The following is a 17434-nucleotide window of genomic DNA, read 5'->3' on the forward strand; positions in this document are numbered from 1 at the left end:
CTTCCATTTGCCTCACACAACCCTTTCTGCATCCCGCACTTCAAGTGCATGCCCAAGCTCCTGAGGTCAAAATCCTGGGAATGAGATAAACTGAGACCACCATTTTCTGTGGCTCCTCCTGTGGCCCTGACTTCTATCCTGCTGTTTCTGGTCCTTCAACCAGTTCTTCATTCACCCTGGGGACTCTTGTCGAAAGCCTACAAATATCACAAAACCATTATTATATATACTAAGCCTTGGTGCTATATGTACTGTTATTTTATTTTGTTTTATTTCAGTGTGTAATGATTTATAGAATAATGATGCTTAATGTAATACTCCATTCCTTGCCTGTCATATACACTGATAATAATATCTTTTATCTACTCCCACCACATTACAACTTAAAATAATGGCTATTTTACAGTTAGGACAAGTCTGGGTTTTAGGGGTTTATTTGTTTGTTTGTTTGTTTGTTTGTTTGTTTTACTTACAGATATGAAAGTGAACATGTGGTATTTCTATGTCTTAGGGTTTTACTGCTGTGAACAGACACCATGACCAAGGCAACTCTTATAAGGATAACTTTTATTTGGAGCTGGCTTACAGGTTCAAAGGTTCAGTCCATTCTCATCAAGGCAGGAACATGGCAGCATCCAGGCAGGCATGGTGCAGGCAGAGCTGATAGTTTTGCATCTTCATCTGAAGGCAGCTAGTGGAAGACTGACTTCCAAGCAGCTAGGATGAGGGTCTTATAGTCCACACCCACAATGACACAACTACTCCAACAAGGCCACACCTCTTAATAGTGCCACTCCCTGGGCCAAGCATATTCAAATCATGACACTACACCTACTTATTTCAAATAACATGTTTTCTAGTTCCATCTATTTTGGTTTCAAGAAGCAGGTCTTTATTCTTCTTCATAGCTGAGTAACACTCTACTGTATTTGATAAACATGTTTTCTTTAGTCATTCACTCATTGAATGGCATGGAAATTGATTCCATGTCTTGATCACTTTAAACACTGCAATAAGTATCCAAGCACAATGGATCTTCCATATAGTGAATTTATCTTGTTCGTCCTTGTGTGTGTGTATGCGTGTTCGTGTGTGTGTGTGTGTGTGTGTGTGTATGTGTGTGTATACACCCAGCAATGGGATGTTCGGGTCATATGTTTGGTCAGTCTGTTCTCTCCATAGTGGTAGCAATTATATACATTTCCAACATCATTTCTTCGTCTCTATAGCTCACCAGTATTTTCTATTTTCTCATTTTCTATAATAGCCGTTCTGACTGGAGTGCTATGAGCTCACTAGGTTTGATTTGTGCTTCCAGGATGGGTAATGATGCTGATAATTTTTTTTCCCAGTTGGCCTTTTGTATTTCTTTTGAATTGTTTGCCCAGGCTAACTGGATGTTTATAGTTTTCACTGTTAATTTCTAGTTCCTCTTGTGCTCTAGATAGCAAGGCCCTGTCAGCTGAAGGGCTGGCGGGTATGTGCTCCGTTCCAAGGCTGGCCTTTCGTGTTGTGGATTGGCTGCTGTGCTCTGCTGAAGCTTTACAGTTTGAAGAGGCCCGAGGCTGGGTCTGCCTACTGTTGCTTTCGTTCCCTGTGCTTTGGGGTTATAGCCAGTGTGTCATCATCCACACCAAATTCCTGAAGTCTCTTCCCTGTATTTTCTTCTAGGAGCTTATGAACTTGGGCGTCTCACAGTTTAGGTCTTCAATGTATATCACAGTCTCTGTCAGCTCAACACCAGCTTAGACATAACCAGTGAGGGGTTGGGGAACTCTCAATTGAGGAACTGCCTCCATCAGATTAGCTTGTGGTCATATCTCCAGAGCTTTTCTTTACTACTGATTGAGGGGGTGTTAACAGGCTCAGGCTTCTGTGGGTGGAGCCATCTCTAGGCAGGCTGTACCTGGGATGTATAAGAAAGGTAGCAAGCCAGAGAGCACTGTTCTTCCATGGTCTCTGCTTCCGTTCCTGTCTGGGGTTCCTGTTTGAGCCCCTTTCTCATGATGGTAGACTCTAATCTGTAAGATGAAATAAATCCTTTCCTTTCATCATCACAGCAAAATAAATCCACCTAGGACAGTCTCTCTGGACTTGGTTCATCTCCAGGGTATGATACTGGAGTCAAGTTTCAATACTCCAAATACCCCGGTATTCCCAGTGGAAATATTAATAATGTTTGTTCATTTTGTGGACTGGCTATCTCAGAAAGAAATGACAGTTTCTTTTTCACAATCATGAATTTTCTTGTGAGCCTCATCTATGCTACAAATACCTGCTTGTCTCAAGAGTGTTGGCACACATACACACACACACACACACACANACACACACACACACACACACACACACACACACACACACACACACCAACAGTGCATTTTCCCTTCTGATATCCATTCTAAAATCATCCTTAACACCTGCTGCTCTTCTGAAACCAGACAAGCCAGAACACAAGAGGACAAAAAGAGGTGGGGCTGTCTTTTTTTTAACCTCCAGATTTTCTAGGAAAACACTCTTGGAAGATAAATTGCTTGCAAATAACTCTTTACTATAAAAGAAAAGATTTATTTTATTTTTAAATGTGCATATCTGTGTGTGTTTGTGCATGCATGTTCCCAGTGAGGCCAGCAATAGCAAATACCCTTGGAGCTGGAGTTAGCAGCTGGGAGCTGTCTACCAAGGGTTCCAGGAATCAAACTAGGAAGGCAGCAGTGCCCTTAACTTCTGATCCATCACTCCACATGTCTCTTCTTTTGCCTTCCATACGTACATCAAAAAGGACAGAAAACTTTACTATTTGTAAATTACATCAATTTTTATTATTATTTAGCAAACACTTCACAAACCAGGGAGAATGTACAGGAAAGCAAAGGAGACACTCTTGTAGAACCATAAGGAAAGATCTCTCTGGTGCGATCACAGGTGGGACTGACATCACATCTCACAGGCCTTACTTACCCTGGCCATGTTTGATTATGGAGCTGTTTTCGCATAAACCAACACCGAACTCATAACAGGCGCTGTTAGGGAGTAGAGGCCAGAAACCTTGCAAAGATGGCATCCCTATGTGCAGAGACTGTGTGTTCTAACGAGGAAAGAAACCAATTTAGCTGAAAGGAGGTTTCAAAAGCAAAATAGAAAGGCAGAAAGTGCAAGGCTGAACCAGCTTGCCATTGTGACCTCTGGTTCTGGTTCTTGGATATCTCCTTCCGTTTTCCCTGAGGTCTTACATTTTGTTATCTTAGCTTTTTCCTGTAAGCTGTTATCAAACCTATATGACTTGGGAATGGCTTACATCCTTAGTCATATTTTTTTAATCTAAAAATCGGGTAAATATCAAAATTATGTAAATCCTTTCTAGTAACCAAGTGGAAGATTATAATCAAGTAAGTAGCTGCATTTTATCGCTGAGTCCGGAAGGACACCCAGAAGGCCCCGCGGCTGGATGCCTTGCAGCCGCAGCTGCCTCGGGCCACTGCTTCTTCAGGGAACCCAAACCAGCACCCTAGAGCTGAATGAATCCAAGGACTGACTCCTCCTTTCACTTAGCAAGCACCTACTGTGTGCCATCAACACTGGGAGGATACACTAATAATGCAAAGCAAAGTCCAGGTTCTTTCGATGATTGTGCCATAGCAAGAAAAACAAGAAGAAGACACCTACTGCGTGCAGGCAGTACGAAGAGAGAATTATTTCAGAAGATAAAAAGGAATCAGTATACTATTTAGAGTGGTGGGAATCTGTTTTTAAAAATGTAGCACTCAAGCAATGAGTGGGCAGGGTGACATGGGAGCGAATCTAGAAGAAGAGTCATGCCATCGAATGTATAAAATTTGTAAAAAAAAAAAAAATGCAGCTGGAAGTTTGTGGAAAACACACATATTAACCACAGAGTAGGTGCTCTAAATTAGCTTAATAATTTGACTGTTGACAAAGCACTAGTCTTTTAGCTTATTTTTTTAGCGAACACTTTGGTATTGTTCAAATTTTCCCAAGAACTGAAGAGAAAGCTTGTAAGCCTCAATATACGTCTTGTTGAATGCTGCAGAGCCTTAATGTTACTCCTGGTGATATAAAATACTACCTGGCATCCCATTTCATCTTCTCATATAAGCTACATGCTATAGTGATTCCCCATTTTGCAGATCAGTAGACCAAGGCAAAGAGAAGCCAGGTATGTTGGCCAAGGTCATCAGCCACTGAGCAGCGACATAGGACCATGGACAACTCTGTCATAAATAGATCAAGTCATTCTTTGTTCCCTCCGAGGCCTTATTGGGGAGTTACTGAGCCGTATTCTTTTCTAAATGCAAAAGAAGTAAATAAGTCCCCTCGTTGAAATATCCTCTATCTACCTGTGGAGACAAGAGCAATGTATCCAACGCAAGCTGGCAAAGGCTCCCTGTGATATACCTGGTGAAGAAGTACAGTGGGATTTTTTTTCCTTTGTCTCTCCCATCCCCAAAGTGCTGCTGTCATTTAGAGCTGACAGCTTGAGGCGGGACAGTGCCATCTAACCTTCCACTCAAATGTTTTCTATCCCTCTTCATAGGAAAACCAGTCACAGGGCCCTGGGTGATTAGCCTAGAGAAGAGAAAACTCAGGGGGATTTTGTAACTGTCTACAAATATTTAAAGAACAAGTAATGTGGAAAGGAAATTAGATTTGTTCTATGGTTCCCCAAGGGTGGAAGGGGAGGGGCTATTTCCCCACAATGTAAGGAAGGACTTTCAAACAAAACAAGGAGAGACCTGATGCTCTTCAGAACGGAATGGGCTTTGGGGGATGTTCTGACACAGGAGACAGGCTGTTTTCAATCATATCTCATACGGGAGATCTGGGAAGGGTGACTTATTAATGTGGGGCTGTTGAAGCACCTCCCATGGCTGTGCATCCAGGAACTTCTGATCAATATAACTGTGTAGGACATTTCTGTCTTTAGAGAGCCAAGATCATTGACAGAGTCCCTGCCTGGCCTGTGTGAGGCTGTGTGGGTTCCAGCTCCGGTCACATCAAGCCTATGTTTTGAAGAAGAGTCTTAAAAGTTCAAAGAGCACATCTACAACTCTGCATGTAACTTCCGGTGCTTAATTGTTAATGAATTACCCTCTCACGCTGTGTTTCATTTCCTGTCGGCTCTTCCTAGGTCTCCAGCCATACACAAACTACAGCTTCACACTCGCGGTTTGTACATCTGTCGGATGCACTTCCAGTGAGCCCTCTGTAGGTCAGACTCTGCAGGCTGCCCCTCAAGGTAACAAGGACATATCTGGGGTTTGAAGAAAAAAGTTTGTATGTGCTGTTTTGGATAGCTTTATAAACTCTAGCATAGCAAACAAGGCAGAAGGGATAAAATTGGCACGACAAAATAAAATAGTATCCCGTGTCGCCTCCTCCTACAGGGTTAAGTAAGCCTTCTGCTGCCAGTCGTGATCAATGATTTGAAATTCTTTAAGTCATTGAAGTTTGATTTTTAAAAAAAAAATAAACAATATATACTTGCATATGAAGCTCCTTAAAAATTCAAGTATTAAATCATTTAATATCTAAGGAGTGCCAAGCCTACTGCTAAAGCTGACAAAAACAGTTGCTGCCTTCAAGAAATTACAACCAATAAGAAAGATAATTGCCAGGTGTATGTGCAAAGAATATAACCAGAGGAAGGGATTAAAACCTATCACAAGTGCAGACAGGCGATGGTGGAGCCCAAGGAAGAGGGATTTATGCACACACACAAGATGGGTGAGCTATGCCACCAGGCTGTTTGAGGGGCTCTACAGAGAGATTCTCCCCTCTTTAGAAGATAAATTAGAAATGTCTGTAAATTTAAAACCTTAATTCCTTAACACAGCAGTTACATTTTTATTATTTATGCCTGAAACTCTTCCACACGCGCAGAAGGGACCTGTGTCGGGATGCCCGCGGAAGCATCATTTTGCTTAATGTCAAAACGTGGAGAGTAACTTAAGTATTTCAGAAAGGAGAATTTCCAAATAAAACCACATCGTGGGAAGACAGTGATCCGTCCATAAAAAGATGCAGGAGGGTGCACACTTTATGTGTGAAGAGGCACACGGCAGACTCCACTCATTTCTAGTGATAAATATGCACGAAGGGAAAAAATCTGGAATGATCAACCCCGTGACGACACTGAGCTCCTGTGGGTAGGGACCTGCAGTGTGTGATGTCATTTACTTTATGGAAGAAAATCTGTTCATCGGCCTGCGGTAGGGATCTACTATTTGTCGGTCTTTCTTATTGGCCTACTTTACACAGAGAGAAGTGAAAGCAAACATAAGTCTCTAAAGAGGACCACGGTGTCCGTTGCCGTGTTAAAATCTCCAACCACTTGTTCATTACTTTTCTACTGAAAGAACTGTTGTACCTTGGAATATTAGGCCTAAACTTCCCACCAGTAAATGGGGAGTAGAATGGAAAATTCCACATACGGGGCATATGGCTCCTCTCTGGGAGTCCACTAATGATGATCTCTATATAAAGAATGCTTCATGTCAGAGAGCTTGGTGTTCCTCTGAAAGGAAGAAAGCAGCAGTGGATTTTTTGGAAAGGTAAACCATCAAATGGATACTCTGATGATGATGGGTAATCTCTAAAGAGGCCATCAACTGGTTTTGGCTAAAACTCAAGACTGAGAAAGGAAAGGGTCTCTGGTATTGGCTTATTCACCAAATCCATATTCTTAAGTTGTTGGGGGGAGATGGTTAATTAATTTATTTTTTTTCACTTCCCGTTCTTGAAAAGGTCTAGATTTCATGACTTAAAAAATATAAATGATGCAGGAAAGTGTGATGTAAGAAATGCCCTCGATTAAAGAAAAAAAGTTATATGCTGTTCTCTCACCACAAATAACTGCAAAGAAATAAGGTTTTCCTGTGGGAGCAGCATGACGTTAGATACTCTGGCTGTGTGTGTGCGTCACGGATAACCTGTGCATGGAATCAAAATGGTCCCCACCTTTAGCCTGAAGCTATAGAGGTGCCAGTCACTGACACCATTCGATACCAGTGTACTATTACAAAGTAGAGACAAATTTATCCTTATAAATTCCTAACCCAGGGGCCAGAGCGATGGCATGGTGCTTAAGAGCATTACTAGCCTTACAAAGGACCTCAGTTCGGTTCCCAGAACACATGCAAGGCTGCTCAAAGCACTTGTAACCCCAGTTCCAAGGGACCTGATGTCTTTAGCCTCCCAAGGCACATATATTTATGTGCCCATACCCACATGCACACATGTATGCATGATGAAAATTAATAAAAAAATAATAAACTTTTAAATTACTAAGCCAAGTACAGTTTATTTTGGAATGCCACACTGGCTGTAAAGTCAGACATAGTGTGAAGGTTTAAGATTTGAGCGTGCTGAGTGTATGTGGAGAAAATTAACAGAAGCCTGACCTGGCTCTTCTCATCTTTCTCATATTTACATCTAAACAGAAAGTGTTAACACAAAGTATGGCCTCAGGAAAAACTGGGCACACTCCTCTCCTACCTTATCCTCATAGAAAACTGAGTCTCTGTTATCAAGTAGTGAGAACAGTCTCGAACGGATTACTACCCTAGTTCTTACAGAGCAGCCGCCAGCCCAGGAAGATCAGCTCCTTTTAGAATGGAATCAGGCAACCGAAGCCCACAGCTTTCCTCTAGCATCAAGAAAGAAGGCAAGGTAGACCCAGCCTGCCTCTGGCTCATTCCAGATTCCTCCTTCCTCCCCTTGGTGCACTGACGCACCTCTGGATACTTCCTGTACTCAGTTCATATCGCTCTAGATCTTGGTTACCAGCTCTACCTCCTTATGAAGGCCAAGAGCAGTCAAGGCTAAGTAAGCTCTCATAGGGATTCACTCCCGGCAGAAGGTCTGGGCGTCCACTGTACTGTTAGTCCTTCCTTCCAGCTGCAACACTCAGTTCTCTCCCACCTGACCCCTTCCCTGCCTTTATTCCTGTTCTCGTACATACCACCACGCCCATCACATCAGCACCACCATGCCCATCACGTCAGCACCACCTCGCTGATCTTAAACCTCCATCTTCTTTATACATCATAGGTCATTCTTCATAAATCTGATTGTAAATCTTGAAGACATGTTCAGCTCTTCTTTTCCATTCTTTCTACCCCTGCCTTTGTTCACATCTTTCTAATTTCTCTAGCCTCTCCTAACTGGGTTTCTATCAATAGCTAGTTTTCAGTTTTCCCATATTCCCTGTTAATTCTTCCTCCATGGGCATTCCCACGTTAGTCAGCTCACTAAAATGTCATTTCCTTCCAGAGAAACAAATCCTTGTTGTCTTTGTGACAACAAAGGACGTCTCAAGTTTTACCTATGCTAATCTGCTGGTCTTGACCAAGCACCATGAAATGGGAGGTCACATCCTGATACCCACCTTCCTCATCACTTTCTCATTCCTACAAGACACAGACTTGACGTGTTGTTCCTGAGTCCTCCACCAGCTAACTTCTGTTCAACGTAGCTCTCATGGCTCCTCTTACAATGTCAACCACTAGGAGTACCTCCTTCCCAACTCTCCTGACCTCGCCCCTGTGCCACATCTCCTTCCCTGGGGGACTTCTCCTTAAGCTCCAGCTATTCTACATTACAGTATTTGTATTTACAAATCTGCATTTCCTATGAACAATCAAGTCCTGGAAGAATAAAGAGGTCTTCGTCCCCACATCCCTGACACATCGCCTGACACAGAAGGCAGTGCCAGGTCATGCAGAAGGCTGAATGAGTAAATTAGCCAATAGTTAAATAATCTGCAAGGCTGTGCATCCTTGACATGCCGAGCTCAGACAGATTTTAAGAAGCCAATCCACAGTAAACACTGGGGATCTTTAAGTTAACGGATATTTGCAGGAACATTAGAAGTGGGTAGTAGTACACAGAATTCAAGGTCAGTTTAAAACAAACCAAGTAGCTGTATTCATCCCGGATTGTTATTTGGGTCACAACAGCTACTAAAGTTTACTTTCTGATTCTGAGCCCAGTACTTCCCACCTGCTTAGCCCTATCTTGGCATCAGAGGTCAGTCCTCTTCCTTCTGTACATTCCTCCCTTGAATTGCCTCAGATCTGCCCTCTATTATACAGAACACAGATGTGTCCTCTATTATACAGAATACAGATTTGCCCTTTATTATACAGAATACAGATATACCTTCTACTATACAGAACACAGATATGCCCTCTATTATACAGAATACAGATATGCCCTCTATTATACAGAATACAGATATACCCTCTATTATACAGAATATAGATATACCTTCTACTATACAGAACACAGATATGCTCTCTATTATACAGAATACAGATATGCCCTCTATTATACAGAATACAGATATACCCTCTATTATACAGAATACAGATATGCCCTCTATTATACAGAATACAGATATGCCCTCTATTATACAGAATACTGATATGCCCTCTACTATACAGAAAACAGATGTGCCCTCTATTATACAGAATAGGATTGTTTTCGCATGCTGAGCTCCAGAGAGTGAGAGAAGGAACAAATTCATACCTGGAACTCATTCAGAAAGGTTCACCAAGCACAGGTCCTAACTCTGTAGCCTATTTCTTGAAACTGTGACGGTAACAGCAGCCCAAACCTAGTTGCTATCTGGACATTGAAACTACATCTTTCCACTGAAATCTGCGGACTTGGGGCTCTAACCAGCCTCCACACACCTGGCTGCACAGAGAACTTGACTTTTGCTGAAAACACATTTTCATGTTTCCAAAATTCTGCTTCCCTTCGTTTCATCAGAACCTCTACAGGAATAGGTTATCTTGAAGAATACATGCTGGAAATTAAGCCATGACCTTTTTAGTTCTTGGCAATGTTTTTGTAAGTATATGTGTATGGGGGCAGTGCATGGACACACATGAACACATGAATATGTGTGTGTGTGTGTAGAGGCCAGAGCTTAGCATCAGATGTCTTTCCAATCACTCTATGCCTTATAGGTCCAGGCTTTGTCCCCCATATGAACACATATGGCTTCATATATTGGCTCCTATAGTTAGCTAGCTTTCTTTAGTGATCTCATGTGACTGCTGTGAAATAAGATTATAGGTTGGCTGCTCCATCAGCCTTTCCATGGGTGCTGAGATTCAAACTCTGATCCTCACACTTGTGCGGCATGTGTCCCACCCACTACACATCTCCTCGGCCCTTCCTTGGGATTCCTAATAGATCCTTCAAGCACAGAGAGATGGACTACAAGAGAGAAGATGAAATCTTGATACCTTATCTCTTGAATCAACAAGTCCATGTGTTGTTAGAGTCTGAACTCTATAAATGATGATTTGAAACTGTCTGCAGAGAAACCTAGCCTCCATGTATGCTGTATCCAGCGTGGAGGGATAACAAGATGGACAGGTTTCTTCTCGGGAAATCAATTACTCTTTTGAATGCTGGTGCACCCGAGGCCCTTTGAAATCTACCTAGACTGTTTCCTTTCTTCGGTGTGATGCTGAATAAATTGTCCTGAACCTTTTTTTTTCTTCTAAAAATGTCAAGAGCTTACCTTTTACAGAGTAACTGGCTTGGGAGACACACTCAGCCAGATGCTATTGATTGCAAGAAGCCCAATAGAATGGCTATTGTAATGCTCCATATTAGAGGTATAAGGTCTGCTCAGAGCACAACCTCCGGCAGACTCACCATTCCACCGTCATTCTCTATCAACATCTCTATATCTCTAAGGGAGCCTAAGGGGCTGGAGAGGTGGCCCAGTGGTTAGCAGCACTTGCTACACCTGCAGAGGGGATCTAAGTTCGGTTCCTAGCATCTATATGGTAGCTTACAGTCATCTGTACCTCTTGTTCCAGGGAACATGGTACCGCCTTCTGCCCTTCTCAGGTACTGTGCACATAATACACATGCATACATGCAAACAAGCACTTGTACACATAAAATAAAAAGTAAATAAATCCAAAAGCACTTTAAAAAAAAAAAAAAGAGCAAGCCCAGTCCTTGAACCGTTATTTCTGTATATATTTTATCTTTACGCCGAAGAATCAACTCCTTGAAACAATGAATCTTATCTTGATCAACTCTGTACTTCCTATAACTGTCCAGACTGCCTAATGTGGGCAGGAGATATGTTGCCCATATTTTTTTTTCTACGCATAAATACAAGTTGGCAAATAGGATAGAGGATCCCCGCCTCAATGGAAATAAATTTGCTTTAAAGCAGCCAAAGGGATGGAAAGACCATCCAGTTATAACCGCATAAGTAACAGATCAAAGAAAAGATGATTATAATGTCTTCAGGGTCATGAGGGAAATAGAAGGGTGTGTGAGGGAGACTGAGCTGCCATCCCCTTGGAAAAGGCTAGAACAAGACAGTAAATGTCAAGCAAGCTGCATAGATGGCAGAATCCACACCAAAGACTGGAAATAAGATGGAAAACCTGCAGTGTTGGAAGCAGACGTATCTCGGGGAAGTTCAATCCTTGTGGCAGACAAGAACTGAGCTCAAAGCATTTTGGATATAGGAAAAGGTGTGTCCATAGGTCTACAAACAAAGGAGACTATAGGGCTAGGGCCGTCAGAGAACTGGGGACCAGAGAGATCATGATAAGAACGGCGTGAAAACTACAAAAGAGTCAAGTGCTTTGTAATACATATGAAATAAGCAGAGAGTGTTGTAAGGGTTCCAAAGGCATCGAGAAAGCTAAGACTTAAAACAGAGATGGCCCAGAAGTAGCAGGACATACCTTAATCCTCCTCTAGGGAGGAGGAGATCAGGGATGGTCTCTAGCTACACAGTAAATCCAAGCCACAGGGACCGGCTTAAAGGTGGAGATGAGACCGGGCTACATCTCCATGGTAGTGCAGTTGCCCAGCATCACTGTGGCTGGGTTCAGTCCCCAGAACTGCCAAGGGCAGATGCTAGCACAGAAGTACTTGAGAGACACTGTGGTTGGAACTGGAGTGACAGCAGAGAAGAAAGAACAATTTGGGGTCTGCCTAGCTCAGTGACCAGAGAGCAGGCGTGGTGAGTGTGATAATTCTGTTCATGTATGTTGCCTAAGAAAATCAATCCATGACCAAGCTTTAGGAGGCAGTGAAGAATCTTGAGAAACTGGGAACTGAGGTCAGGTCAGGAAGTGTTCCAGGGAAGATAGATTGAATAGCCCACGGTATGAGAGGCAAGCAGAAATTCCAACTTACTGTGAAACTGTGATTCTGGGAAATACCTGACTGTGCTTCCTTCTAGATAACCCAAGAGAAGAGCATCAAAGTCTCAAACTCTCAGATTTTCTTCCAGCCTCGACTCAAATTACTCTCAGAGCAATGCCCAGACATCAGAAACTTCCCCGGGCAGAGGAGGCATTCCAAAGTAAAGCAGGAAAAGAAACAAACCCATGTTTGGAAATGCGTTTTTTGTCTCTTCTACAATGAGCCTTAAATCCACAGATAAGGGCTCGTTGGCTTGAGGGAGCCGTGTCGTTTCTCAGGAATGTATTTTATCCTCACAATAAAAACCTCATTGTGTCATTTTTGCCAGGAGTTTGGGTGACACCGCGACACATTATCATCAATTCTACAACCGTCGAGCTATATTGGAATCCTCCAGAAAGGCCCAACGGCCTCATTTCTCAATATCAGCTGAGGCGTAATGGAAGCTTGCTTCTCATGGGGGGCAGAGATGATCAGAGTTTCACTGATAACAACCTGGAGCCCGGCAGCAGGTGAGTGAGGGAAACTTCACCCGCCATACTGCTAGTTAGCTTCCTAAGCTGTTTAAGGTTGGAAAAGGGTAATTCCCATTCAAATGTCACTCAGTTGTTGAGCTGTGCTGTAACGGATAACAGGGCTAAATTGTTGTTAGTTTTGAGTCTTTATGATAACCTTTTCACATAGGAATAATTCGTCCTCTGTTTTGGCATGAAAGCATGAGCAATTCAAATATATGAAGTATAATGTCCAACTTCAAAAATTATCAAGTGATGATTAAAGTGTACATTTCCGAGCTAGCAGTCAAAGGGTTTGGGAGAGCCTGTACCCCTCACCTACCACTTCTTCCCTTCCTCCCCTTGACTTGCTCTGCTAGGACGGCAGGAGCCACACATTTGCAATTCATCCCCACTCATTTCTCAGCAGACACAAGATAAACCTTACATCAACAGATGTTTCGGTGCAGAGAACAGAGAATAATTTAGTTTTATTGTGGAGAATAACAGATCAATTTAAATATCTCTGCCTCTAAATGAATCTCCCTGAAAACTCAACCCATTTAGAAATAGAAAAGACTAAATTGAATTTTCACAGCCCAATAGCACACCCCAAGACATTCCTGAGATCCTCCGGAGAAGCCATGAGTGACTACAAGATTCAGCATGGAGTCGGGAGGCAGCAATAGGGAAGCTCTATAGAGGAGCGCTGTCTGTGCCAGAGTGTATGCTTATAGTGCGTTTCTCACAGAAAATAATTCAGAAATTGTCACAAATTTGCAACAATGTTGCGGTCCCTCAAAGACTGGCTGAGTATAGCTTTGGTTTCCTCAGGTACATTTACAAGTTGGAAGCGAGAACCGGAGGTGGTAGCAGTTTGAGTGAGGACTACCTTGTCCAGATGCCTATGTGGACCCCAGAAGACATCCATCCCCCATGCAACGTCACTGTGCTGGGCTCTGATTCCATATTTGTAGCATGGCCAACACCAGGTAAAGAAAGACACAGAACCATCCTCTGTCTCTCTGTGTGTATGGGTGTATCTCTCCTCTCTCTTCTCTCCTCACTCCTCTTCCACCTCACCTACCTCTCTCTGTGTCTCTCTCTTCTCTCCTCTCCCCTCTCTCTTCACCCCTTCCCCCCATCACCTACCTCTCTCTATGTGTCTACAGCTTTCTGTTTCTCTCTGTGTCTCTGTCTTTCTCTGTCTCTCTGTTTCTCTCTCAGTTTCTGTCTCTAACTCTCTGTCTCTCTATTTGTCTCTGTCTCTTTCTTTGTCTCTGCCTCTTTCTCTGTCACCCCCCCATTGTTATCAGCCTTGGTATCAAGCTCCTTCACCTACTGACCACCTATCTCACTGACCACCTGCACAGTTTATGGTGTCTTTGCCCTAAAGGGACACCAAGTAAAATAAAGTCAAGAGCTCCACCTGGAGACCAGACTCTTCCCACATGCTGGAGATAACTTAAGATTTAGACCTATGCCTTCTCCAATCCAGATTCTCCAAGAGTAGTAAGAGAAGGTTCAGGAAGCTAAGTAGAGTGGCCCAGAGGATTACCAAGTCATCTTCCTCTTGCTCACCTGAAAACTGAGCACTTGTGGGTTTGAAATTTTCCTTATGAGTACAGAATTAAAACAAACAAGAAGAAGTTCCAAGATTCATGAAATCAGAGCACCACTTGGCAGACCTTTCACAGTTTGTCTAGCTTGATGCCATTATAGCCAGATAGAATACAGGACTGTTGGTTACTTGTTGAGACCTGTTTTGTGTCCTAATACATGGTGGGCTTTGGAGAAAGTTCCCTGGGCTGCTGAGAAGAATGGGCATTCTTTTTTGTTGAGGTAGATCATTCAGTAGATGTCTACTAGGTCCATTTAATTCATGGTGTCATTTGACTCCAATGTTTCTTTGGTGGTATTTTTTGGTTGGTTGGTTGGTTTTGGGTTTTTTGGTCTTGATGATCTGTCTTTGGGTGACACAGGGGGTACTGAAGTCACCCACTATCACTGTGCTGGTATTAATCCATGATTTTAGATACAGTCGTATGTATCTTATGAAACCATATGCCCATGTATAGTGTGTGTCTATAATGCTAATGTCCGCTTAGCATGTCCTGTTGTTAAGTTCCATGTGATAATATGTACCTCTTCCATTTGGGGCTTCAAGACAATTTCACAGATATTAGAATAGCAATGCCTAGTCGTGTCTTAATTCTTTTTGCTTGGAATCCTCCTATCTAGCCTTTTACCTGAAGGTGGTTTCATCTTTGATGGTGAGGTATGTGTTACAAAGGCAGCAAAAACAGGGAATCTATTTGTCATCCAACCTGTGTGTCTGAGTCTTTTTCTTAGAGAGTTGAGATTATTAATATTGAGAGTTATTATTGAAAGGTTCACATTCATTCTTTTATTCTGTTGATTTTGCGATTCTGTTGATGTGATGGCCCTCTTCTGATTGAAAGTCCTGGTGTTACTATTTACGTGTAAGGGTATTACAAAGGTCAGATGATGTTGCTTATGTAGCCAGCATTTGTTACCTAGGTTTGGATGATAATTCTATAGATCTGGGTGATCTTTTAAATTCAATTCTTAATACCTTCAACACAATCATTTTAGTAACTCATTTTTATTTAGTTTGTGGGCCAAGAAGATGGTTCATCAAGAACAAGTAAAGGCATTAACCCAGCTGCAAAGCCTGATGACATAAGAGCCCTCATACAAAGCCTGATGCAGTAATGTGCACCTGAAATCCCAGCACTCCCATGCAAGATGGGAAGCAGAGGCAGGAAAATTGACTGGAATCCAGAGGAGCAGATAACACTGGAGTTGATAACACTGAAGAATCAAGAAAGGCTTGCCTGGACAAAGGGGAAAAATGAGAACTGGAGCTCCGAAAGTGTCCCCTGACCTCCATGTACACACAGTGGCACATGCATGCACACACACACACAAACATCATACATAGATACACACACTTACTTTTAAAATGTATTTTATCTAGCATTTGCTCCAATGCCTTCTTTTCAAAGTGCTAAAAAGCACTTAGTTCAATGTAGGGTTGAAATTTCTCAAATGTTCTCCAAACCTCCTAGCAGTGGGTTGTTTTCTTTTATGAATTCAACACCAGACTTTTGTGCTGGCTCTATAATATTTTCAATAAGAGAAGTCTCATTGTGGAATGAAAGATAACCTTTGCTTATAAAATGTAACACTAGCTCTTTCCTATCTCAAGTCTGGTAGGAATTTTTAATTTAGTCTAGACTAAGGGAAACTGAAGACCTGCATGCTAACTCTGACCATTGAACCAGTTGCTAACAAGTCTATAATTTCCAGGCCTCTCAGTGTTTTAGATGCATAAGACCCATTACAGAAGCATTGTGTGTGATGCATGGGGAGACTCTTTTTCTGGTGCCTGGAAGGATTCCAGACTCGGGAAGCATCAGGTGACTGTGTCCTATGTGTCACGTGCAGTTGATTCTATTAGAAAGCATCTCATAATTTGGAGAATGATATTTTTTTCTGTTCGGTCTAGTCACAAATGTGTGTTCGAAGCAGAAGAAAGACACACTTGCTGCAAGCAATGATGCTTATGTAGTTACAGTTGGGAATTTTCCAGATCTTTCCCCAAATTCAGAAGTTCAAATTGATCACACCACAGACAGGGCTGAATACCAAGTCAAGGAGTGCACATCTGAAGTTTCCAGCCCTGAACAGACATTAGAATCCTGGAGATCTTATTCAAAAAGCAAATCCTCAGGCTGAGAGGTTACTGTTGGGTAGTGGGCAGAAAGCCCTGGGTCCAGTCTCTAAGCATCGCTTAAGTCAGGCACGTGCACACTGGTAATTCTAAAGCTCCAGAGGAGGAGACAGGAGGATCAGTTTAGGGTCATCCTCTGCTATACAGGAAGTTGGAATTCTGCCTGAGTCTCACGAAACTCTGTCTTGAAAGAAAAAAGTAAAAAGAAAAATATAAATTCTCCACTGGAGGCTCATGGAAAAAAGATTTTCTTGAGGTGCAGGCAAGAAATGTAGGTTGGTTGGTTGGTTGGTTGGTTGGTTGGTTTGTTTGTTTGTTTGTTTGTTTGTTTGTTTAAGAAAGCTCCTCACTGGACTCAAATGCACCACCAAGTTTAGCAACCTGAATCCCTCATACCAAACCAGCATGGTCAGTAATACTAACTCCTGGAGATAGAAATCAGTGGCTTTCTCTTGAATGTACAAAGCCAAAATATTGATTGAATTAATTGATTTATTTTCACGTGTATTTTGTTGGGATCAATATGGACAGAGTAACCTCGGGCAGGTGAGTTGCTGGGAGCAAATAGTCTATGTGGTTGCTTGGCAACAGAAGAATTACCTAGGTAATTAACTGGATTTCGGTTTTCAAATTATGTTTCCAATTCTATCAATAAACTACATCTTAGATCATGTCTATAAATCCTGCTGGTAAAAGCAATGAGGACACCCGGGGGAAGGGTGACCGTGATAGAGCTGATCTTATAGACATGCATTTCTTTTTTTAAATTTTTTTATTAGATATTTTCTTCATTTACATTTCAAATGCTATTCTGAAAGTCCCCCATACCCTCCCCACCCCGCCCTGCTCCCCTACCCACCCACTACCACTTCTTGGCCCTGATGTTTCCCTGTACTGAGGCAGATAAAGTTTGCTAGGCCAAGGGGCCTCTCTTCCCAATGATGGCTGACTAGGCCATCTTCTG

At 42.4% G+C, this 17434-nt stretch overlaps 1 protein-coding gene across 1 annotated transcript in view; it reads left to right on the top strand.

Annotated features, from left to right (window-relative positions):
• Nucleotides 1-17434, top strand: part of Ush2a (usherin) — a 673376-nt gene that overhangs the window by 549929 nt on the left and 106013 nt on the right. The window contains exons 55-57 of the mRNA XM_021165303.2: nt 5150-5257; nt 12548-12731; nt 13548-13705. Of these exons, the coding sequence (XP_021020962.1) occupies nt 5150-5257; nt 12548-12731; nt 13548-13705 (450 nt within the window). The remainder of the gene's footprint in view (nt 1-5149; nt 5258-12547; nt 12732-13547; nt 13706-17434) is intronic.

This window comes from Mus caroli, chromosome 1, assembly GCF_900094665.2.
Source record: "Mus caroli chromosome 1, CAROLI_EIJ_v1.1, whole genome shotgun sequence".
NCBI lineage: Eukaryota > Metazoa > Chordata > Mammalia > Rodentia > Muridae > Mus > Mus caroli.